Genomic DNA, 24,655 nt, shown 5'->3' with positions numbered 1-24,655 from the left:
TTTATGCGGGTCCACACAGGGGCCCACGCACATGTGTTGGGGGAAGGGGAGGGGGGTTGATGGTTCCGCAAGATGAACATCACCTCCCGAGACGCTGTGCTGCTGTTGGGCCCTGTGACTTTTCTTGTTCTGCGTTTGGTCATGGGTCTAACAACATGGGGGACACCAGATACGTCACACGGGCGAGATGGAAAGAAGGAGAGGGGGGAGTACGGCTCTTTAGCTGCCATGGCGATGATGACCGCGATATCAGTGACACCGCGGCGAAGGCGATGGGGGAGCCGGCTGGTCGCCGGCAAACACCGCAGCACACAGCGACACCACACATCGTACATCCCCATCGCGTTCTCTCTCTTCTTGTGTTTCTTTCGGTTCCGCCTGCAACCACCACGTCGCCGTCTCCCGCACCACCACCCACTCACCCCTGCTGCCTCATTCGAAAGGGAACATCCGTCACCACAACTGTGACCAGCGGAGGAGCCCACACAAAAAGAGAACCACAATCCATGGCAGATGCCACGAAAAGGTGGAGACTCACGAGACGCCGAGAAGCTGATGGGCAAACATGGAGAGAGTCGTGGAAGTGGTCTGCTACGGGGTCTTTGCCAGGCAGCGACGAAGGTGAGGCGAGCGAGACAACGGGCACGTCAAACCTGCGAGGACGGGAAGGTGGCATCGAGGGAAAGAAAAGAGCACAAAGCTGTGGGATGGAAGGATGGATATGGGCAGTCCAAGTGAAACATCGGTCAGTCATACAGGGGCAAGAGAGGAGCAAGGAAAAACAAAAACAAAAACAAAAACGAAAAAAAACTGGAAGTGAAAGAAGCGTCCGACGTGTGCGCGGGTGGGGGTGTGGGAGGAGATGTGTGTGTGTGTGTGTGTGTGAGACAGAGAGAGGGAGGGGGAGGGAGAGGAAGAGAGGGGGAGAGGGAGGGGCATGCACAGTGCGCCCACGCTGAGACCCGAAAATACGCACACAACATACATAGCAACAGTTCATACATGCAGACACACACACACACGCGCACGTGCGTACAGTGGCCAAAGACCGAGACATGGTACAAGTGGAGATGGAGAAGAGAGGGAGCAAAACAAGAAAGGGTGCGTATGAGCGGCGTCGAACGCTTTCACATACGCACGCACACACACACAGGCACAGGCAGACGGGTGGACGAGTGCACCACGGAGGGAGGGCACCAACTGTACGGGGGAGAACTCAGACACTCATGCAACGGTGCAGTTCACTTGAGAAGGGGATCTGGCCCACGGATCTGCCTGTCACCATGACGATCACTGAGATCCCAAACTGCAGTTTCTGTGTACGAGAACATGACCGCCACGTTCCTCCGCTTGTGTGCGCCTGTGCAGGTGTGTGTGTGTGTGTGTGTGTGCCCGCAAGCATCCGACGGAAAAGGAACAGAAAGAAAACATTCTAGTACAGAGAAAACAACACAACACAACGCACAAGAGAGAGGGAGATGAGGGGAACAAGGCGAAGGTGCGGAGGTGCCGCCACCACAAGCTTCCGTCGCCCACCCCCCACCCTCCACCCTCACCTCCACTACCACCGCATCCGCCACTACCGCTCTCTCTCTTTGGATAAGTGACATTCATTAACGCCGTCTTTCCTGCTACCCACATATGGGAAACTCAAACCTATGCATAACAGACACCTACAATCTATAAGAACACCTATCTCAAGCAGTCTTTTGCCACTGACATCCCCCCTCCTCACCCACGGGTCTCTCCTTCCAGCTCATTCCCCCTTCCTTCCACCCCCCACCCAACTCTGTATGATGGGGCTCTGATTGCAGCCCCTCTCTCTTGCTCTCATCACCCCCGCTCAGCCTCTCTCTCCCCGCGCCACTTACAACGCACACCGTATCTATAGAGGATACACAAGCACGTGCACCCTCCTCAAGTCCCGCACAGACACACAAGCACCCAGGGAGAGATGCAGAGAAACTCGCCAACGCCGCTAGATCGGAGATCAAGCATGGAGGACATACCCCCACGAACGCCAATAACGAGATGTACAGGTACACAAAAAAAAAGCACACACAACGTGTGATGCGGGGAGAGACAGGGATGGAACGATACGCAAAGTGCCGTAAAGGTGCGCCACCCAGAGCAGGAGGGGGTTAGAGGACAAGGGGCATGTGGAGGAGCCGGCAAGTGAGCGAGAAAAGACGAGGTGTGACTCGTGCAGCACCGACGAACACGCTCGCGCACACAGTGACAAGTGTGCTCTCTAATGGCTCGCCTTGTACGACTTGTACATGTCCACAGCCCACTTCGCCCAGATGATTAGCACCACTTGGAGTACGATGACTGCGACCCAGTAGCCCCACAGGCGCACCTTATCGTTCCGAAAGAAGCCGCGCATGCCGCGAGAACGACGACGGTTCATCGCTGCCATCAGCTTAGCGTCCGCCTCCCACATGGAGATAGCAGGAGACTCCTTCGGAGCCCTCACTTCCTGTGGAGGGGGAGTACTGTCGCTGCTGCGCCGGCTGCGAGGCCTGGTCGGGGTGCGAGCGCGCGCGGGAGTGCCGGAGCGCGAGGCAGAGCGGCCCTTGCGGCTGCGACTGCGGGCCGACGAGCCGTTGCGCTTCGAGGGCATTTTTTTTTGCTTCGTTTGGTTGGGTAGACAGTGGCGTCTCTCTCTCTCTCTGTGCGTGCGAGCCTGTGTGCGTGTCCGGGACGTGGGGAGAGCAGTGGAAAGGCGTGCGTTGCGTTGGCTTGCTTCCTTTTTAAGTGAGAGAAGACTGTGCCGCAGCAGCTGAGGTGTAAGCGCAGCAACTTTGGAGATGAAGGAAACAGGCACAGGCGAGGGAAAGAGAGAAGCGGATTGACGTAGAACGAAATGGACAAGTACGCGGACAGGCAAAAAAAAACAGAGAGAAACCAAGACGCTTGCACACACACACACACACCGACTCCCCACCCCACCCCGCCTCCGAACCGCTGCTCGCATAGCGGAGAGACTACGACGAGGAAGAAGCTGGCGGCCTCGAAGAGATGACGGCGGGGCAAGACATATGCTGAGCAATCCTGTCACACAAGGCAAATCCGCAAAAAGAACCGAGAATCCCTCCGCAGTATTCGGCGTTACGCTTGCAAGCAAATATCAGCAGCCGCGCCTCGGGGCTAGTGATAGGTGCGACCGCTAGCTAGAAGAGACTAGCCAGGTGTCAGTCTGACATGAGGCTAGCCAGAGGAGAAGATGTGCTTTCGTTCCCACGCGCCCCAACAACATGCGCCGAGCCGCCCAGCGAGCCCCTGTGAGCGAGACATAGAGGGCGGGTTTCCTTTACCTATGGATGAGTACTTGCCGTCTGCGCTCGCACCCTTGCTTGCGCAGACTGTCGGACGTTGCGACGTGCCTATACGAAATGGTTAGGAGCCAGAGATGAAGGAGTGTCGCGATTCAGCCACGCTGCTGAGATATGGCTGCCGCCCACCTTCCGCAGGGACCTGAGCGAGGAAAGACGCCGCAAAGAGCAATCATGCACACACTCCAGACGAAAGACATACCACTAACCGGTGAACAGGCGGGGCACGTACCAACTCCATCACCCCACCTCCATGCTATTGCACCCAGAGAGAGGCACAGGCACAGTGGGTGGTGGAGGGAGAGGAGGGGCAGTGCACGTGTGCATCCAAACGACGAGGGGAGCATGAAAAATAAAAGGTGAGAAAATAAAACAAAACGAGGAAGTAAGCCTTTCAACGAAGCGCTACACAGAAGCCAGAAAGCGTGCAAGAGAGGCGAACCAAAGAGGAGAGAGGGAGAGGAGGAGGGGGGGGGTCACAGATGACCGAGAGAGAGAGAGAGAGCATATGTTTGCGATGGTGTAGATGCCGCTCCTTAAGAGACGAAAACGCGCTGTGGTAAAGCGGAGATCACGGCTGCTCGATCAAGTGCACCACATAATTGGTTTTACTCTTCAGCTTCCGCGAACTTGCTCTGCCGTGTCGCCTGCAGTCTTAGTCGAGATCATCTCCCCGAGCCGAACCCGAGGCACTGCCAGCAGCACCACCGTGAGGGGGCATGCCGCCAGCACCCTGAAAGCCACCTGGCATCCCGCCACCCATGCCTCCCATATCGCCCATGCCGCCTGGCATACCTCCTCCGCCCATCATCTTCGACATCATCTTCTGAATGACGGGGCCCACTTTGGGGTCGTTAATCATGCTCATCGCGGCCATAGGGTTCTGCATCATCTGAGTCAGTTTCGGCGCCACCTCAGGGTCCTGCATGGCGGCCATAATTTCGGGGTCTTGTAGGACAGACTCCATACCAGGCGGCATCCCTCCAGGCATCCCACCAGGCATGCCACCAGGAAAGCCGCCAGGAAAGCCACCGGGCATGCTATCCGACGCTGCTTGCGCCTCCGCAGCCGCTGCAGCCTCCTCGGCTTCCTTCTGCCGCTGACGACGCAGCTCCTCTTGCCGTCTTGCAGTAGCCTCCTCCTCAGCTTGCTGTCGCGCCAGGCGCCGCTTGTGGCGCTGCGTGGCGCGGGACTGGACGTACTTGAGTGTTTCGTTCATGTTTTCATCGTAGTCGATTGCCTGGGCGGCGCTGAGGTCCTTCAGGGAGTCCTCCCAGTGACCAAGGTGACGGTTCACAGTGCCACGCACACGTAGCGCGCGCACGTTCTGCGGATTGAACTCAAGAGCCTTGTTGGCGTCGTGCAGGGCGGCGCGCGGCTTGTTGAATTCCAGGTGATACAGTGCGCGCAGCCCCCAGTACATGGCATTGCTGGGGTTGTACGTTAGCGCCTCGCCCATTTTGGCGATCGCCTCCTCCTGCTTGCCTTCGCCATGCAGCTCCGCGGCCTCGCCCTTTGCAGCCATGCCGGCATTCACATCTGCATCAGATGGCTCGCCGTTCTTCGCAGGGATCGCCTTCGGCTCCCCATCGTCCAGCGTCCAGAGCTCATCATCGGGCTCGCTCTCGACATCGCCCTGGGGTGCGCCTGCCCCAGCCGACGTCGGAGGGGCGGCAGCAGCAGGAAAGCAGGCGCCGACTTCCATCGCCCATGCTTTGAGAACGGTAAGCTCACTGAGATGGATGTCCTCGGGATGACGGCGCAGCTCCACCAACAAGCGGTTCATCGCCGCCACATCAGCGTCGCTGTAGGCAGGCATGGCGGTGAGGACAAAGTGTGCACAGAGAACGGGGTGCGTGAGGCGTCTGCTTTCGGATGTTGTTTTCCCCGTCGATCACGCACGTGGAATGGACGAAAGCCGGTTAGAGAGAGAGAGTATCGTGTATGCCCGCGTGCGGCGTGAGAATGACAAAAGGGTTGACGCACTGACACAAAACGAGTCGGTTGACTGCTACGTTATCCTGTGTGGGCATACGTAGTTGAGTCGGACCCGAAGGTGAGGTAATGGCGGGGGAGGGGGTGGGGTTCCGGAAAGAGAATACCTCAGTGTGTCACGTTGTTGTGTGCCAATGCTGAGCAGGAAGCAACAACAAACCAAAAGACAACAAAACGCGCACAACGCGCATGCAGCGACACAGACATGGAAAGAAACACGTCAGTGAGCAGCTCTTGACGCGGGCCGCCTCTGCCTACCCTCACCGACCTCAACTACATTCTCTCTCTGCATGGGTACGCAGCACAGCACATCAGCTACTGCTACAGTCGATGCACTGCGTTGATGCACAACGTGAGCAAGTAGTTTTTTCTTCTGTTATTCATTGTTTGGTCCGTAAAGACGAAGTGTATACGACAGTCACGATACCTGCGAGCGCGGGCAAGCGCGCATCCGGGCCGACGACGCCTAAAGAAAAGAGAAGCTACACTGTAAAGGAGGTACCCGCAGCTACCGTCGGAGTCGCCTCCGTTCCGCTCATCTGCGGACGCTCAGCGACAGTGTCGCTGGGGTCTGTCAGAGGAGTGACAGCCGTGGCACCACCTTCCTTTCCCCCCTCATCTGCACTCAGCATTTCCCCTGCTGGCACTGCCACCGCTGCTGGCAAGGCCTCTACAGAGGAGAACACCGCCAGCGTGCGCTTCCACCGCGCCTCGTACTCCTCCACTGGCACGTTTACCATGCCAAATGTGCCATACGTCGGCTTCGGTGCCGACGCCGCGGACAGCCTGGCCGCGCCTTTCCTCCTCGACGACCCCCGCTGCATCGCCGCGGCAGCATCGCCGTAGAGGGCGCGCATGGTATCGCCTCTCTTCCCTGTAGCGGCGGCCCGATCGATCGGCACGGCAGTAGAGCTGCTGCCTCGCGTGGGCGAGGTGACGGTTCCCTCGGCTGCCGCTCCCGACTTCGAAGCCATCTTCGGTCGGCCGTATCCAGTGTCCTTGTACAGCCTTCCCAGCACGTCCTTGAGGTTGTGCATGGCAAACTCGCGCTGCTCGTACTTGCGCTGGATGAAGGACCTGACAGCGTCGTCCGCCGCGGCATCCGCGCCACCAGAGGGACGCGCGCCAGCGGGAAGACGGACTTCGTAGAGGGTCTTCGCCTTAGCGTTGCCAATCGCCTCCATCAGACGCACCTCTGCCAGGGACCATCGATCCATGTTTGTCGACTTGACTTTCGAGATATGGACGCCCAAGGAGCGATGCACGCCGGAGCATCGAATGCACACGAAGACACCATGATTGACGGAAGCCCAGCGAGTACCCCTCTCCCCACAGTCGGCGCAGACGCTGTTGGGGTACTGTGAACAAAGCCGCTCCACAGCGGCGCGGTTCTCCTCCCAGTCTTCATCCTCCTCACCCGTCTCGGTACCGCAGTGTTTGGGTGCAGACAAAGTCCTCGCCAACGACGTCGATGCATCTGCGTTGGCGGCGCTCTTCCTCTTTTTCTTCTTCTCGTGTGAACGGTGGTGGTGGTCATGGTCACCCTCTGTTGAGGGTTCCTTGGACTTCCTGTGCCTCCTCTCTTTCGACGTGTCTGCGATCGGCATTGCTGCAGTCGTCAGCTGCGTCTTCTCTGAAGCTGGGCAGCTCATACGCACACAATGCCTGAGCACAATACGCCAAACATCAGGGCTCCCCCCAAACCCCTGCTTGAGCACAAATAGCTGTGCAAACGGAGTGTGGTGTGTCAGGTATCTGGTGTGTGTGTGTGTGTGTGTGTGTGTGCGTGTCAGTGTGTTGTAATAGGAGAACGAAGATGATGAGGATGAGGAGTCATGGTGGCGGGGCGCCCGTCCACCGTGCGGAGGAAAAGGGGGAAGAAAAAGTCAACAGAGGGACCAACGGACCGAGACGCGTGCGTCACGACGGCGCACCAACACATTGGCGGGACACCAAGGCGGTGGAAAAAAGTGCGAGCGAGGGAGAGCGAGGCGGGAGAACATTGTGAGCGGCTGCTCTTCACCAGGTCTAGTGCCTGGATGTTTCTTCTCAGCACAAAGTGAATGGAGGACAAGTCCAGTAGACGAGCGCTCAGAAACACGCGCGGCGCATGCACCAACCGCTGATGGGATCACCATCACACCTGAACGGCAATGGACGCTGACCGTTTTGATACGACATCCTCACCCCTGTTCCTATCTTACCGACCCCTTCCCTCGTGACCCGCTTTTGTGCGTGGCTGCGTGAACGCAAGGAGTGAGCCTTCAGTACGTCTCCGCAGACACCTGGTCGTGAAAAAAAGTCGAGCCCCCAGTGATGGCGACGGCGACAAGGCAGTGACGCGTACTCCCACACACAAACGACCAGCAGCTTCAGCAGACACGCACGTGTACGAACGCCTGATGGCAGCTAAAGGCCACATAAAGGCGACGCAAGTGGCGCACGTGCGCACGGGAGGATTTGCGAACACGTGTGCGGCCGCGTGTGCCCAGACGCAGAGGGAGAGGTGAAGACAGTGATTAGGATGTCTATACGTGTCCGTCGCGACAGCGGCACCGCCGGCAGCGGCGGCAGCAGCAGCAGACTCCCGGTGACTTCCCTCTCGCACAGCAACGAAATGCCTCCAGCATGTCAGGCATTCACGCGGACCATCAAGACGTCGCCGCTACGCACGCCGTCCCACGTGCTCAGCGTGACACCCTCCATCTCCCCGGCAGTCATGTTCTTTGGAGGAAACCCACTGAAGATGCTAATGCTCGGCGGAACCGAATAGCGCGTGGTGTCCTCCGTGTACAAGACATACGCCAAGTAGTCGACGAGTCTCGCTACCGGGGTGTCAGGGCGCAGCTGCAGCGTGGAAGACGAATGCGGCAGTCGGCACCGCAGCCGAAAGACGCTGGCTGCATCGCCGGTGGTGCCCTCCGGCACCGTGTACTCGTCCAGCGTCACCGGGGAGGAAGCGACGACTTGAACCGCCTCGCCAACCTCCAGTGTGCTCGTCGTGGAAGCGACGGCGCCGGTGGCGCTCCGTGAAATCGTCGGAGGCGATACCATCTCAGTCTCGCTGTCCCCCTCGTCCACATCCACCACGATCGGCGCTTTCACGCTTGCACTCGCGGACGCCGACTCGGCACTATCGCCACCGCCGCCTTCGTTTTGCGCCGGATCATCCGTGCTGGCAAACGGGTCGTGCGGGGGGTCGTGGTTCGTAATGAAGAGCATGATGGCATCTACCACCATGGCGCTGTCAAACTGCCACACCTCAGAGGAGATGAGCGGCAGCTCCTGCACCTTAAACTGAGTCACCGGATCCACCATGAACATCCGGGGCAGATTGCCGTTGTCGACGTGGTACTTTTCGGCCAGGGCCATGCCGCGGGTGTGCGTGACGTTGATCTCATAGCAAAACAGGCTGCCGCTGGTGAGGGAGCGCATGGCGTCACTGGCCCAGATATCACGCGTAAAGCACTCGCAGGGGAAAGAGTTGTCCACGACGGACACGACGACCCAGCAGTGGCGCGACGCGGCCTTCTCGCACTCAGCGTCGAAGGTGACCTTGTCGCTGCCCACTACATAGTCAGGACGGGCGAAGAGGCGCTGTATCGCTTCGGCAGTTGAAGAGGCAAGCGCTCGCTGTCGCGGTGGCGTAGGTGGACGCTGAGCCGCCTGGGGGAACACAAAGCCCTCCACTTGGTGCGAAGCCGGCGATGGCGCGCTCATGGGTGAGCCTGTGTCGATGCTGGAGTAGTGTGGAGAGTCCTCTCGTGTGTGCGGCGGTGAGGGATGAGGATTGTCTACCTGAAAAGCCACGACAGCATCCTCCAAGTTGAAGTCGTACGTGGAAAGATAGTGGATGGCTTGATCCTCGGTGGCCCCCGTCATGACGACAAAATTCGCCACCACGTCCACGTCGCTCATTTTCGCTTCGCAGACGATTGCGGTTTGTAGAGGAGGAGGAGGAAGAGGAGGAGGAGAGGGGGCTGGGCAACCTCAATATCTGCGTGAGTGTGTGTGTGTGTGTGTGTGTGTGTGTGTGTGTGTGTGTGCGAGACGTACGTGAAAGATACGTGTTCGATGCATTCACGGATGGCGGTGTACGCGTCACTGTGTGCTAAGTCGGCAGCGCGCTGTGGCAGTCGCTGTGGGCTGCTTCGACGTCTGGAGCACTCAACACAAGACGGCAGTGTTCGATTTTCTCCCACGCTGCCGCTGGCGTCAGTGCGAGTGAGGTGACGAACGACGGAGGGGAGCGAATAAAAGTTGAGTGCAGTTGCGCTGGACCTCTTCACAGCAACAAGAAAAAGACACGACTGGAGGAGAGACACGGGACGGTGGTGTCCGGCAACAACCGCAACACCGAGCAGCACATGTCGAGAGAAGGGAAGGGAGAAGAGGTGGCGCGCAAGGAGAGGAGTGACGATAGAGAGTGGGGGCACAAGCTAACAGCAGCGCCCCAGCTGCATCCCTCGGATTGCTTTGCCCCTTCCAGGAGCACTGCAGTGTTCGACTGACGCGCGCAGATTCCCAGTTGCGCCCAAGACACTCCAGCCCGGGGGAAGGGGGGAAAGATGTGGGCCAGCGATCAACCCCGCGACAGTGTCCATATTGGCCGGCGCACCGTCTGCTGTCCGATGAGGTCCGCTTGAACACTTCAAGGGAAGACATACGCACACGCCACACACCGATGCCAGTGCAAGCCAGCTGGTCAGCTGCATCCTCAACAGGCACTGCACCGTACCGATACATTGCTGCCCCATCTCCGTTGCTGAGAGGGTGTGGTGGTGGTGGTGGTGGTTGGAGGGGGAAGGGATGCAGTGGAACCGCAAAGTCGCTCACCTTTTCTTTGTGTGTGTCTGTGTGTGTGTGTGTGTGTGTGTGTGTGTGTGCTTACATGCCAAAGCGGCGGGGAGAGAGACCAACGGGCTAACAGCGAAGCCCAGCGGCACACCAGAGACCGGCTGAGGAGCATGCCCCCACTCAACGCGCGACAGACGAGGGAAGAGAGTGTTGAGGTGAGGTGAGAGGCGATGCCGAGGCGTGCGAACACCATAAATATGAGGCGTGGGCTGATTGAGAAAGAGACGCGTAGAGGGGGAGGCACCGCATACACGCAGCGAGCGCATGCACACCATCATAGCCGTGCCGGGTTCCATACAGAGAGAGACACACACACAGGCAGGCAGGCAGGCAGGCAGGCACGAGCACATATGCGTAGACTCACTTGCTGCCCGTCGCTCCAACCGACCATAAAATAATAATAAAACATAGGACATGTCAGAAAAGGAAGTGAACAGGAAAGGAGGAAGAGAACGACGGGGGGAGGGGAGGGAGGTGTGTGTGTGTGGGGGGGGGGGGGTTGTGCTGGTGTGTACATATTCTGCTTCCGCACACGAACGGAAGCGGCACGGGTTGTACGCGTGTGTGCCACTTGCACGCTTGGCGGTGGAGCGCTGCACTCGCCACAATCCGGAGTTAAGATGAACAAAATAGAAAACGATTGCCTCTGCGCAAAAGCGCGCGCCACAGACGCACACACATGCAAGCTGTCTATACATCCAGACTCTACCGGGAGAGTTCAAAGAAAAGACGCGCAGAGAAAAGTGTTCTTCGGGTCGAAGGAGAGCGCGATGCAGCCTCCTCTGCCCGTGCCATCGCTTACTCCGCCTGCGCATTGACTGGGGTGGAAGGAGCAAGCTGCCCATATAGCGACACTCGCTGCTGGTCCTCGACCGACATCAGCGACAGACGTCGCTGATGCTCCTCGCGCGCGAGAATGCGGAGCAGGAAGAGTGTGCGCTCCCGCATCAGCATCGTCCGCTGGAGCTGCTCCTCGTCCTTGAGCTCCGACTGAAGCAGAAACACCTTGTGGAACTGGGCCTCTAGCACACGTCGTGCACGGGCTTCATCCTCACACAGACACGGATCGCACTCTTCGTAGCGCATCTCCCACAACAGCAACGCTCGCTCGCACCACTCCTCTGCCTGCGTCGCGTCCGCGACGACGACTGCGAGCTCGTCATACGCGCGCGCGAGTGGTTGCCGCACGTACGTGTCAAAATACAAGGAGGACAGACACGGCTTGTACAGCTGCGTTGCTGCCTCTTCCAGCTCCTCGAGGCCCACTGCCGCACGCGCCTGCACCTCTAGCGCCGCCACCCGCGCGCGCTGCACGGACATGTTGCGCCTGCATTCCAGTCCTGCCGCGTACTTTCTCCACGTACGCTGAATGCGCAGCGCAAAGTAGTCCTCGCTCAGGTGCAGGCGCCTCTGCTCTAGCAGCTCCTCACGTGTGCGGCGCCACGCCTTCCGCAACACCTTCCGCTCGTACGACTCCTGCTGCCAGATCAGCGCCTCGCAGTTGACAAAATTGCGGCGAACCTCAATCAGGTCAGCCTCCGCGTTGCGCTCGAGAATCCCAAAGACCATCTCCTGCAGCGACTCCATCTCCTCTCGCTTACGCGGCTCCTCCTGCTTCACGAGAATATTCAGCAGCTGCTGCACCGACTCATGCTGATCCTTCTGCATCTCCATCATCAGGATGTCAAGCTGGTTGCGTACATGCTGCGCGTGAAGCCGCTGGGCGATCTGCTGCGAGCGCAGCTGCCGCTCCTCGCGATGACGGGAAAAGGCCTCTCGAAGCCGTTGCCGTGACACAGACCACCCGATCTCGCCATTGCGCAGGGCGGTATACCACATACTAATCACCTTCACAGCGCCACGGCGCACCATCAGCTCATGCAGTGGACCCGAGAGCAGAATGTGTACCTCCTGCTCCGTGGTGACCCACGCTGCGGCCTCCTCGTGCAGTATGTTGGCGCGGCTTTCCGTTTCCTCGATGCAGATCGCCTGTTGGTGCACCCTGTTAAGCTCGGCTTGGCGGCACTGTTCAAGGGTGGACGCGTACGCAGAGGACTGGGTGGTGGCCATGATGTCGAGCAAGTTGCGAGCAGCCGTCGCCTCCTCCTGCTCAATTCCACGCCGCGTTGCGCTATCGCTAACCTCGTATCCGAGCAGTCCGACAAGGGCTTCACTCATGCGAGCGCCATGCACCAAAAAGGCGCGCTCATGATAACGGCGGCTTTCGTCCACTGCCGCCTCGGCGAAGGCGGCCCGAGCATTCTCGCATGCTGCCTCGCGCGCCTCCTCGTCGATGCGGTGCACCTCGCGCTCGTCATACTCGACGCTGAGCAGCTGGTGCCACGACGCCCGCTCTTCGCGCACAGTAGACTTGCGCCCAGCCCTTTCCTTCAGCAGTGTGGCCTCCTTCTGCTCAATGATATTGATCAAAGTCATGTTGGCGGCAAGCAAAGCTTCTCTGTCCAGCTCCTCCTCCACCTCCAGCTCCAGTCGCACTTCGCTCTCCACCACCACCGTCTCCGTGAGCAGCGGCGCGTACACCTCCTCGAGGTGCAGCAGGCGTGCTCGAGCGATGTCATTGCGAGTCCACTCCTGCTCCGCGCACACCGCCGCGCGGTCGCCAGACTCATTGGTGAAAAGCTCGCACTGCTCGCGGAGGTGCTGCTGGGCCTGCTCCTCGCACAACTGCGCCCTCTCGGCCAACAGCACGTTCTTGAAGGACTGAAAGGCGAGTTTGCCTGTGGCGATTTTTTTCGCGTTCCGGGCGTCGTTGATCTCGCGCCCCAGCGTTTGATGCGTGAACCGCCACCCGAGACGCCCGCGCAGGGAGCGACGGAACGCCTTCTGGAGCACCTGCACCGCCGTGTACTGCGCGGGGACGGTGCTCACGTGCCACAGAGCACGCAGCTGTGCCATGCTGCCCGTCAGAGTCGAGGTGAGGTGCTCACGATACGAACACTCCGAGTAGCGGCGGACATCCGCCTCCTCGGCAATGACGAGCCGCCGCCTAGCCACCGCCTCTGCCGTCCACACCTTCGAGTTGAGAGCGTCCATGCAGCGTTCTTGCAGGGAGACGTTGTTAAAGACGTCGCGCAACCCCTCGCCCACCTGCCTCAGCAGCTGGAAGGATGCGTTTTCCTCGTCCTGAACGGACTTTCGCACCGTCTCCTCTTCCCCTTCCAGGATCTCCAGCAACAGCAGCACCTTCGCATCCAGCCGTAACACAGGGGAGACGCTGATGAGCGCGTCGACCTCCTCCTGCAAAACGGTCTCGCGCTGGTGCCGCCAGTATAGAAGCCGCTCAAGGTGCATGCGGCGCCGCTGCCACTCGAGCACCACCTGCAACTCGTCATAGAAGGCCTGGTTCATGTCGGCGCGGCAACGCTCCTCCGTCTTGACGATCTGCTCATAGTACTTCGTGCTCTCGTCGAGAAGGGCGATGCAGCCAGCGATGCCAACGGCGTTGCGGCGTGGTGCGAGCGAGCTGCAGGTGGGCGGCAGGATCAGCGTGGCTGACTGGCCCACAGTATCACTCCCGTCGCCGCACGGATAGGCCGAAGTCGCCGTTTGTGACCAGTCGTTGTTATCTTGCGGCATCGTAGTGCATGCGCCGACGGCGCTCAGCGAGGCACCGTGACGCTGTAGCACATACCTCCGGAGTATGCGCCGCGCCTCGTCGCTGGGCACGCCGGTATCGAGCGCCAGCTGTGGCGACGTCCCTGCCACCGAGGAAGCTGTGTGCGCATCCAACGGCAAAGACACCGGCGAGCCTTCCCTTACCCTCTCCGGCTGAACGGGCACCGCCGCTGAGGCCGGAGCCGCAGCTACAGGAGTCGCGTGAGTCGCTTCCGGTGGTGCCTCTTTGAGCGCTGTGGAGCGCGGTGCTGCCGGCGTCAGTCCCAGAATGCGGTCGAGCTGCAGCCAGCGGGCCTTCAGGGCTTTCTTTCCCTCCTGCACTTGCAGCGCGAGCGGGGAGTCATTGTACATATAGAAACTGAGACGGTCCTCCTCCTGTGCGATGGCCTCCCGCTGCTCCAGCTCCTCTTTACGCAGAACGTCCATGCACGGCTTCAACACGAACGTTACAAAGTTCACGGCCATCATCTCCAAAACCACCTGTTGGTCCCATCTCTCGCACGCGAGCATGTATTGGCGCTCCGCCGTCTCGAGCTCGCACAAGTAGGCGCACTTCTCTTCCAACGTTTGCAGCATGTCCATCGGCGTTGAGGCGGCCAAGTTGCGGAGCTCCGACGTCGCTGCCGCACTCGAGCCGGCCATCGAGCCGCCCGTGCTCGTCCGAGCGTTCTCTGCGGTGCGCTGGAAGAAGGCGCGGTCCGTCACATCGAGCATCTCCCACTTGTGAGCGTCCGTGAAGCCGGTGGACGCGGACGGAGCTTCTGTGAAGGCATCCGTGGTAGCCTCGGCGGGTTCTAGGTTGCCGTCGGCGCCTCCATGCTTTGGGCCCCCTGCGACGGCAGCCGCAGAGAGAAAGGCCCCTGCGCTGCTGCCTCCCTTGAGCCTATGACAAATCGCCATTCCGCGGCAGAACCTTGACATCTGTGGATCTCGTGGACGCACAATCGAGGGCAGCTGCGGCGGCAGCACGAGAGGGCGCAGTTCCTCATGCGAGGTGTGCGCAAAGCGATCCTCGATGTGCAGCAGCACATCCCGATACGTCTCGCGCTCGGCCACACCGCATGTGATGTGTTGGACGCGTCGGCCAGCTTCCTGCCGAAGCCTGTTACGATTGATGCCGTCCTCGGTAGATGCTATCGTTGATGCGACTCCGAGGATCGGGGGTCGAAAAGGTTGATGCGCGTCCGTGGTTGTGTAAGGAGGCGCCGTGCGCGGCTTCCTCTTGCTCACAGGGGGGGAAGGGAGAATAGATGGAAGTGACTCCATCCTGTCGTGGGTCTCTGTGTGTTGCTAGGAGCGGAACACGACTGTGTACGTGTGTGTGTGTGTGAAGGAGAGGAAGAGAGAGGAAAAGGCAAGAGATAGAGGCGGCAGCAGCCGTGGAACGTAAAGGAGAGGCGAGGTGGGCTTGTTCAAAAGTCACGAGCGGATGCGCCCGCGGAGAAATGCAAGGGCGCGCTTCCGATTTAGCCAGTCCTTGAAGGTACCCCCTGGCCACAGATACCCCGTTTATGGAATATAATTCCTCAGCACAGGCGCACACGGGCAGACACACAAAGAAGGATCGATCGTTCTTTGCGCGCCTGCTATCATCACACCCCGTGGGACAGTAGAGTACAGCACGAGATGGGAGTAGGCAACAAGTGAAAAGCACGCAGTGAGCAACGAGCATAGCGGCGCACGTAGACATACACACGCACATCTGTGCGACGATACATCAGCGTTCGGTGTGCAGCACACCTCACACGAGGTTTTCGGGGAGGGGTGGGGGTGCGGGGAAGAGCAAGTAAGCACTCTCAAAAGTAGGCCGCTTTCTTTCTTCCGATGGCTCGCGGCGCACCGCTCAGATTATGTCACGGTCACCACGTCCAGCACGCATCTCTCCCTTCCACCACCACCTTTCCAACGCTGCCGCACAGTGCGCCCCTCGACCCGCTAAGGAAGTCCCCACGCCGGCTCGCTCCTAGCTTGCATTTGTACGGAACCTTGTTGTACGTGCCCGTCGGATGGCAGCGTTTCGTTTCTGGGTAGGTTGCTGGTGCGCTTCTGAGCCGTGTGTACGTAAGTAAGAGAGCAACTGGCAGCGCACAGCGCGCATACACCGTATGAGCATCGACTAACACACGAGACAAGAAAGCGGACAGGCGTGACGCGGGAGCAAAGGACAGGGGCTCTGCTGCACACATACACATATATATACACACACGACCGACGGAGACACACCGGTGCCCCACTGCCCCCCCCCCCTACTGCGTCCAAGTACGGGATGCGCTGAGGTCGACCCCACCCCACGAACGCGAACCCACACGCTCCTTTCTCATGCACACAAGCGTTACCACTTAGGAGACGCAGGCCACCGCTGATCACGAGGCTCCTTCACCTCCTGCTTCACTGTGGGGCACTGAAGCGGTCGGTGCCACGTTGGGGTCTCGGTCATGGTGGCTTGCCGGTACACGCGCCGCGCCTCGTCCAGGGTGCAGCCCATCTCTTGCGCCTTGGTGGGCAGCACATGCTGCTCAAACCACTCCCACTGCTCGTTGGACGCCTTGAGGTAGGCTGGCTCGCCCGTTTCCTTCCACCAGTTCATCGTCTCGACCCACCGAAGACGGTTCACGTGCAGCTCGCTCTCTTTGTGCGCCTCGTAATCTTGCTTGTAGCGGAACCGTATGTGACACAGCGCGCAGCTGGGCTGATCGCCAAAGTACCAAATATCCTTGCCGTTATGCGGTACGCGCGTGCTGCGCCGATCGATCCACTTGCTCTTTTTTCGAATCCGGATGAGACGGCCGCTCACAGAGGCGGTGCTACTGTTGATGGTCGTGACCTCCGCCAGGAGCGCACGGCCGATTCGGAGCATGGCGCTCAGCAGCAGCCACTTGCTCCTGAACTCCTGCTTCGGTGAACGCGTGTGCGCGCAGTCACTCGCACGTTTTTTTTCTTCTTTGCTCTCCTTATCGCTCTCTTGCAAAGTCGCGCCGACTCGATGCGCCGCTGGCGGGCTTCAGCGCGGCTGTGAAAGACAAAACGAAAATGTGCATGGGTGGCGACACGTGATGAAGCGTCACACGCGAATACGAAAAGGGGTGGGGTAACCGCACATGGTAAATAGAGTTGAACGTGCATGCTAATGAGAAGGAGAGTGAGAGGACGCACGCAAGCAGAAAAACGCAGAGGTGGCGGCAGAAACACCGCACAAGCGACGAGGGGCTGCAATGGCTCGGGAAGCAAGGCGACAGCACAGCTGCCCTTCCCTTTGCCGCCCCCGCTACGCTCAACGACCCCCACCCCCACATCACCTATCCCCTTGTCACAATGCGAGCAGCGGCAGACATGTGAACGACACGTCGGCACGTGCGTCATGTGCCGGTGCACAGCAGCCGCTGCTTGGTGGCTATCCAGCAGAGAAGGCTACCCATTCGTATCACAGGCGCAGAAGCGTCGGAGAGGAAGAGAGCCGAGGAGGAGGAGGTGCCCGGTATTCGAGAGGACGGCGCAGCCGCCTGCTTCCGTGTGTATGTGTGGAATTCCCCTGCCGCTACACCGTGATCGAATAACAGCAAAAGTGAAAGGGCGAAAGCGAGTCATGAACGCAAACACGCAGACACGGGAGAGCAGCAGCAGCAGCAGAAGCAGGGCTCCAGAGTCCCAATCTTGCCCTTCTTTCTCCGTGGTCCTCCTTATAGTAACAATAAGAAAAGACACCCATCTCCCAGGGTAGTAGTCCTCACTCCCCCCCACACACACCTCCCTTCCCTCCCTCCCTGCCACCATCACTGGCTTAGCACATCCAGCGACAAACAGACCGTGACAAGAGAACGTGAAGCACCGAAGGGAGGTGTGGAGCGAAAATATAAAGAGAAAGATGAGGGAGGGGAGGGGGCACGCGCAGAAAAGACGACGATTCAACGATCTGCCGCAATGTGTGGCGCGCAGATCCGGGACTCTCTACGGAAACAGGCCTCCCCATATATCGGTGCCTGCACTGCCTTTTTTTTTCGCACATCCACTACGCACTTTACGGCTGTCCTCAACACACACACGCACACACATGTACACATGTATATACATATGCATGTATATGGGTGGGCGCGCAGGTGTATAAGAGATATGTAAAGGAATGCTCAAGGTCGTGCCTGTTCTGCTGACGTTGCGCCGTACCAGGAAACTACAGAGAAAAGAAAAACGCCAGGCGAGGCATCAAAACGAGAAATACAGACGGTGTGAGGAACGACGAGGAAGAGAGGAAGGCTGCACGGCACTCGCCTACCAGAGTGGATGAATGACGAGGGCCGAGGCGCGCACAAGCTGTTGTTGAAACGAGCCAGAAAAGGAAATGACCCGCACCACCCCTCCACGCGTCACCGTTACAGGGGGCGGTTAAGACGCACACATACACACACACACACACAAACACACACGGGTATCCATGACAGAGGCGCTGCTGTTAACACAAAAGAAGGGCAATGAAAGAGAAGCACACTTGCGCATCAGTGAACGCCCAATGCTGATGAGCGGATGGAGAATGAGGGAGGGAGAGGGGAGGGCAGCCTTGTGCACGTGCGGGCGTGTGTGTGTGTGTGTGTGTGTTGGGGGGGGCGATGAGAAGCCGATGAGTAGTCAAAGAGAGGGGAGAGGATCTATTAACAGGAAAAAAAATAGAGGACGTAAAACACCTTTCAAAACGACAGGCGTATGGGCACATTCAGTCATGCCGGCTTACGCAGGCGCAGACAGACAGGCACTTCACCGCCACCACTCAGCGCAGTACGCAGGAAGAAGAAGCACCGGGTGTAAGAAGAGGAAGAGGGTGTGTTAGACAGTTACATGTGATCGTGCGTATCTGATCATCCAGAAATCACATACTCTCCACCCCCCTGTTGCCTCGCAAATACGAAAAAAAGAAAAGGAGCACGAATTGCCTAGGAAGCAGCCGGCAAGGGGGAGTCGGAAACGATGTACATGGTAGCGGAGGGCGCTACGCGGTGGTGGCGCACCGCGTTGAGAGAGAGCAGATTCTCACAGAGAAACACGAGGAGCGACTCAGACAACGACGCCATAGCTTTTCTCAAGCGCGTTTACTTAATACACACACGCACACACACACACACACCGATACACTTATACACATACATATATATATATGCATACATACATATACGTATACAGACACAGATAGAGATGTCCACGGGAGGGAGACACAAGAAGCGCGAGATGACTAGGAGCGTAGCGGGTTGATGGGTGGAAGCACCCCCCCTCTCTCCCCTCCCTTCCTACACTCGCATGTAAAGAAAAAAGCGTAGAGTTCCAAAGTAGAGCAGAGCATGAAGGAAGTGGAGGTGCTCGAGAGAGGCAAAGAGAAACAGAGAGAAGCCGTAGTGGGGGAGTGGGGGAGGGGGCGCACTGCCCAAGGAGAGGACGGCATACAGAGGCGCAAGCAGGGAAAATAATAAGATAAAAATAAAACAGTTCCACGGGTAAAGACGACGCGGTGCAAGGCGAGCGAAGAGAGAACACTCAGATGCAAAAGGGGACGGAGGGAAAGCGCAGAAAATGTGCGGCGCTCCAGACAACGCGAGCGTTCTTTATCGTTGCATTCGCGTCTCTACAAACCACCGCGCGTCTCTCCCACCCATCCCCCTCTCCCTCTCGCCGCGTGCGTGCGTGGAGAGGAAGTGGGGTCGGAGAAATGCCCGTAAATGCAAAGAGGAGGGGAGAGACGATTTGTCTGCTTGTTCGCTAGTGCTCACCACAAGCAGTATACATCATCGTTACACAAAACGCAAGGGAAGAGAAGGTGAAGAAAAACCACCACAAGGCATGGCAGCGAGACACGCAGACGCGCCCAGTTGTCATCGAGACCAACGGAACGCTGAGGAAGGCGTCAGAAGAGGGAGCTCTTCGCCGCCCCACCCACCATTACAGCGCCAGATGTGCTTACACCAAGCATCCGCACACTCAACACGAGCGCACACCAGCATACATTCAACAATGGATGCACTAGCAACACCCACACACAGGTGCACACGCATCAACACCAATATAGATGCAGAGTCCAAGCCAAGCATAAGAGACCACTTGCGGTGGTAGCAGTGGTTCAAGAGGCTTACTTCTCTCTTGAGAACGCAGAAGCGCATTGCTTAACGACGAAACCAGAACCGCGACTTTTTCGCCTGTGCAGGGGGTATCTCAGATGTCGACTTCAGCGGTGATGGGCACGGTGACGAGGAGCCACCACGGTCGGCGTCGTTCACCTCCAGATTGTTCAGCAGCGGTGACAACTTCGAGGCCCGTTGCTCCACCGGCGACTCCGTCTCGCGCGCCTTCTGCACCATCTCTCTTGTCGCGGAGAGGTTCTCGGGGCTTCCGAGAACGATCGTCGAGTTGCCGTAAGGGACGTCAGTCACAGATTGCAGGTGCTCACTTCTGCCCTTGGGTTTTGCGTGTTGAGCGACTACTTCCTGCAGAGAGGCCAGCGGCCTTACACCACCCGAAGAGTGGGCCGAGCGCCTACGGGGCGGTCGCAAGGGCGGCTTTGGCAGCTGCGACGTTTTATCGTTGACGTCCTGCTTCCCCCCCTCGTCCTCGCTGTAGCCGCTGTCTGCCACGTCGCTCGAAAAGCCCCAGTACGAGAAGTTGCAGCCGCCACCATTGCTGCCGTCCTCCCCACACGGCTCCTCCTCGCTGCGCCGGCGCTGAACATATGGCCCCACTGCCGCAGTGTCCTGACGTGCCCCCCTCGCCGATGCGACGGAGCGCGGTCGCCCCGTTGATGACGTCGCCGGTGGTGAGGCCGGAGGCGCTGGCGCGGCGACGACCGCCACAGCAGTGGCGGCGCCAGCAGCATTGGAGCTGCTTGACTCCTCTTTGCCGCTCTCATCCTGTCGATCCTCCTCATGGTCCCCCGCGCCAAGGTCGGGAGTGCTGCTGCCGGCGCGCGTAAGGGGACAGGGCAGTGGGGAGGTGAAGTCAGTGCAGCTTGTCAACTGAATCCCCGGCGTCCCGACGTGATCTGGCGGCGACTCCTTGAACGGGGTCGATATCGAGAAGAAAGACCGGTTGATTGGACTTTGGATCGCGCTGGCGCTCTGACTGATGACGTCATGCTTGTAAACGAGCGTATTCTCCCGCGGCCTGGTCACATGGTCAGTAGCCGTGAAGGAGGATGTGTAAACACTTGAGGCGCCGGAGAAGGACTGTCGCCTCTCGGGCGAGGAGTTCGGCGAGGGGCACTGGCATTGGAGGCGGGCCGCTTGAAGTGGCCGCACCTCCGGCCACATCTGCGGCACCGCAGTTTCCGCGATGGTCGGCTTAGAACGGCGCACAAAGCCGGCGCTGGCAGCCGGGGGGCTCAGCGAAACCGTCGAAGTGCCGGAGCTCGCGAAGGTGGAGGAGGTCTGGCTACTGGCTCTCATGGTCTGCAACCGATGGCGGTCAAGCATGGTGTCGCGCACCGCGCCACCTCTCGTCAATGGCGCCGATGTAGACCCCTCTGTGCTGCGTCGGCGATTCGCAACAGCGCACACAGAAGCAGCAACCTCTCGCGACATCAATGGTGGTATGTTTGCGCGCGCAGCCCGTGACATCAACGGCGAGCCTTCTTTGCCGGACACTGGGCGCGAAGCCTGGCTACTGGGGTTCAACCACCATAGGGTCGGCGCCGAAGACAAGTCGCTATGAATTCTGTTGGGTGGGCATCGACCACGGGGCATCTCCATGCCACCTGTGGACGACGTGGATGACTTCGCACCCACAGCTGCTGATGTGCGGAACAGCGGGTGGCGCAGCACCGCTGAAAGCGGCAGTCGCTGCCGCGGCTCTCGCACCAGCAGCTTTGTGCATAGTTCCACCCACTGGTGGTACTCCGTCTCCGTCATCCCGACCCGCTCCGGCACCTTTTCCAAAGCCGGAAACGACAGTGCCGAATGCAAGATCTCGCTGAACGTTTCACTGATCGTCGCCGCCGCAAACGGCAGGCGGCCGAAGATGACAGAGTAGAGCACCACTCCAAAAGACCACGCGTCCGAATCGTAGCTGCAGGTGCTGCTCATGATAAGCTCTGGTGCCGCAAAGGCGGGGGTGCCGATGGCTGACCGATTCCCTTTGAGTCGCCCCTCCACATCGACGCCGGCGGCCAAGAACATGGACGAGTCCGGCAGGAAAGACACCTCTGCCATCATCTGCGATGTGTTCGCGGTGCACCCTGCCGGGCTAGAGCTACAAGGCGAGCGATCCGCCGTGCTCAAGGTTGCCCAGCTGTCATTGGCACCGCGAGACGGCTTCCAGCGGTTATGCGGCACCAAGACACTCGCATTGAGCCCCTCTCCCCCAGCTGCACCGATGGACATGTCCGCCGCCGACATCCGTGGCAGCTTCTTGGAGATCAGCACGCTCTCACCGAAGTCTGTGAGAAGGATGTTGTCGGCCTCAGTGAGAAGAATGTTGTCCGGCTTCACGTCGTTGTGCACAATGCGCTGACGGTGCACGTATATGAGGGCCTCTGCGAGTTGGTGCAGCAGACGAGTACACCGCGAGAACGGCCGCACAACGTCGCACGGTGCACACCCGAGAGCGGCGTCGAACCCGTGCATCACGGTGAGCGGGCCGTTTTCGGCGTACGTCATGACGAGGTGCACTGAATCCTCCTTGTCGTCGTCGATCACCTCCTTCAGCTGAGCCACATGCGGGTGGTTGCACACACGGCGCATAACGCGAATCTCCCGCTCCACTGCCGGCAGCTCACTCGAATGTGCTGACTTGACGGACTTGGTGCCGCTGTCGCCGCCGACGCCTTCACCCGCGTTCGTCGACCTCGGCATCGTCGTCGGCAGCCCGGCACCGCCCGCACAGATTGGTGAGTTTCTCCCGTTGAGGTGCGTGTTGGAGCTTGTCCGCGGTGGTGGTGTCTTCGGCGTGTTTGGGGCGTCGACGTCGCTGCTGCCAGGCGTCATAGCCGAGGAGGACGCGGTCACGCTCTCCACCAACGGAATCAGAGCGTCACTTGGGCGGCTCGTCGCAGCCATATGAATGAGGGACTCGAGCGCTGCCTCGCAGGGGTTCACATCCATGCTGTCACGCGTGCCTTCCCGCCGCATAACTGGACGCGCCGATGCAACGCCCATCGAAAAGGGTTGCACAACAGCAAGAGAGGCGTTGCTGGTGGTCGTGCTGTCAGCCGCATGCGCAGCGGCGCCGTCGATGTGCGCACCCCTCGGCGGAGAGCCCTCCAACTGCAGCGCCTCACTGACTGACGTGCTCATTGACGCCAGCGGAAAGCGGCGAACGGCGGTCCTGCGGCTGTGTCGCAGTACCGTTTTCATGGCAAATGCTTTACAGGTATGGCTGTCCACTGCCAGGTACACGCGTCCCGTCGCCCCGACTCCAATCAGCTGCGTCATGTAGTAATTGTTCAGCACCTCGATGCACGCTACACTGCTGCTGCAGCTGCTCACACTGGTGCGTCGGCCTCGCTCGAAGGCGCCCTTTGAGCGCGCTGCAGTAGCGGCCGTCAACGGCCTCCAGCTAAGAGGCGGCAGCTGCGAGTTCCACGGCTGCGTCGTGGATGATAACGGCACGCCTTTGGTGTCGCTGGTGCTTGCTCGGGTCCTCAATGCGGAGTCGGATCGGATGCTCGATGTGGACGACACGGACGTCGACGAGGGAGTGGAGACTTCGTCGTACGGTAGAATCTTCACCATTGACATATGCCTGCGGTCAGCCGTCGCGCCCGGCACATGCACAAGGGCATACATGTCCCTCAGCAGGTCGAAGAGCTCACGGCAGCGCATCAGCAGCCCGTCAAGCGCCACGGCGCGGTCAACTTCACTGCTGTCGGCGGAGAGAATCATGTGACGGGTCTGCTCCAGGTACCGGCGGAAGGCGTTGGTCACGCCTGGTGGTGCCTCTGTGTCAAGCGTTTGGCTGAGACAGCGAGAGGTGCTGTTCAGCCGCCGTGGCCCGGCAGCCGGCGCCGTTGACGGGCGGCCCTCCTCGCTCTCCTCGTCCTTCCCGTTCCTCTCCGGACAACCTACATTGCTGCTGTGCCTACGAGATGCCTCTGCAAAAACGCTCACCGCGCTGGCGCTGACTATCTCGTGGGTCGACGAGGCATCGCCCGACTTTGGAGAGTGCACTGCCTTGCGTTGACGCGCTGCCCCAGCAGGGGCGGGAAAGAGAACCTCCCGCCTCTGTGGATCCCCCGACTGTTGCAGCGACGGCGGTAGGGTCTCCGGCGGCTCCGGCGATCGCGTTTGCTCAGAGGACTGGTCACTTTTATGTTCCCCGTCGCCGTCGACTCTTCGCGAGCTCATTGCGGAAGGCGCGGCACGATCGTCGGTGTGGAAGCCCGGCAGCCGCACTACGAAATCGTAAAAGCCGCTCAGTCGTGTAATAAGGGCCGCCCACTCAGCCGACGCCACCAGGCTGGCGGCTCCGGCAAAGGGCGAGCACGCGGTGATGGCTGCGTCGTTGGCTGGTGAGCTAGATGACGACGACGGTGCTGGGGTCGGCACACTGCCGTGCTCAAGGCTTCGCCCCTGCGGCCGTTGGTGACCGGCGTTCGGTGATATGCTCCATGGGGCGACGGACGATGTGGACAGTGCGTCGTGGCGGTTCAAGCCAAGCATGGTGAGCGACGCAGAGGAGGTCGGCTGGGAAGTTTGCCAGGCTAGCGGTGAGAGAACGCCGGAGTTGCGGAGCCCTGCACCGTTGGCGGTGATGAGAGAGCTCGCATCGATGGTGGACTGCTTACCGCCGCACCGACTGTGCACAGAAGAGTGCTGCGAGTCGCCCATGTGTGGCTGGACGGGTAAAAGGGGGGAGGACGAGTGGCAACA

At 59.6% G+C, this 24,655-nt stretch overlaps 6 protein-coding genes across 6 annotated transcripts; all 6 read right to left on the bottom strand.

Moving 5' to 3' along the window:
• Nucleotides 1–3,990: 3,990 nt before the first annotated feature.
• LMXM_08_29_0320 (conserved hypothetical protein) lies at nucleotides 3,991–5,040 on the bottom strand (the record flags this gene model as incomplete). The annotated part of the gene is made up of 1 exon (XM_003872482.1): nucleotides 3,991–5,040. The coding sequence occupies one exon, from the start codon at nucleotides 5,038–5,040 to the stop codon at nucleotides 3,991–3,993; it is 1,050 nt and encodes a 349-aa protein (XP_003872531.1).
• Nucleotides 5,041–5,812: 772 nt separating this feature from the next.
• Nucleotides 5,813–6,982, bottom strand: LMXM_08_29_0330 (conserved hypothetical protein; the record flags this gene model as incomplete). Its single annotated transcript, XM_003872481.1, has 1 exon — nucleotides 5,813–6,982. The coding sequence occupies one exon, from the start codon at nucleotides 6,980–6,982 to the stop codon at nucleotides 5,813–5,815; it is 1,170 nt and encodes a 389-aa protein (XP_003872530.1).
• Nucleotides 6,983–7,961: 979 nt separating this feature from the next.
• LMXM_08_29_0340 (conserved hypothetical protein) lies at nucleotides 7,962–9,248 on the bottom strand (the record flags this gene model as incomplete). Its single annotated transcript, XM_003872480.1, has 1 exon — nucleotides 7,962–9,248. The coding sequence occupies one exon, from the start codon at nucleotides 9,246–9,248 to the stop codon at nucleotides 7,962–7,964; it is 1,287 nt and encodes a 428-aa protein (XP_003872529.1).
• Nucleotides 9,249–10,985: 1,737 nt separating this feature from the next.
• LMXM_08_29_0350 (conserved hypothetical protein) lies at nucleotides 10,986–15,089 on the bottom strand (the record flags this gene model as incomplete). The annotated part of the gene is made up of 1 exon (XM_003872479.1): nucleotides 10,986–15,089. The coding sequence occupies one exon, from the start codon at nucleotides 15,087–15,089 to the stop codon at nucleotides 10,986–10,988; it is 4,104 nt and encodes a 1,367-aa protein (XP_003872528.1).
• Nucleotides 15,090–16,155: 1,066 nt separating this feature from the next.
• LMXM_08_29_0360 (conserved hypothetical protein) lies at nucleotides 16,156–16,680 on the bottom strand (the record flags this gene model as incomplete). Its single annotated transcript, XM_003872478.1, has 1 exon — nucleotides 16,156–16,680. One exon carries the CDS (start codon nucleotides 16,678–16,680, stop codon nucleotides 16,156–16,158), a length of 525 nt encoding a protein of 174 aa, XP_003872527.1.
• A 3,280-nt stretch (nucleotides 16,681–19,960) lies between these two features.
• LMXM_08_29_0370 (protein kinase-like protein) lies at nucleotides 19,961–24,130 on the bottom strand (the record flags this gene model as incomplete). The annotated part of the gene is made up of 1 exon (XM_003872477.1): nucleotides 19,961–24,130. The coding sequence occupies one exon, from the start codon at nucleotides 24,128–24,130 to the stop codon at nucleotides 19,961–19,963; it is 4,170 nt and encodes a 1,389-aa protein (XP_003872526.1).
• Between the last annotated feature and the right edge of the window lie 525 nt (nucleotides 24,131–24,655).

The sequence above is a fragment of the Leishmania mexicana genome, chromosome 8 (assembly GCF_000234665.1).
Source record: "Leishmania mexicana MHOM/GT/2001/U1103 complete genome, chromosome 8".
Lineage (NCBI taxonomy): Eukaryota > Euglenozoa > Kinetoplastea > Trypanosomatida > Trypanosomatidae > Leishmania > Leishmania mexicana.
This window is presented reverse-complemented; position numbering and strand designations above follow the sequence as displayed.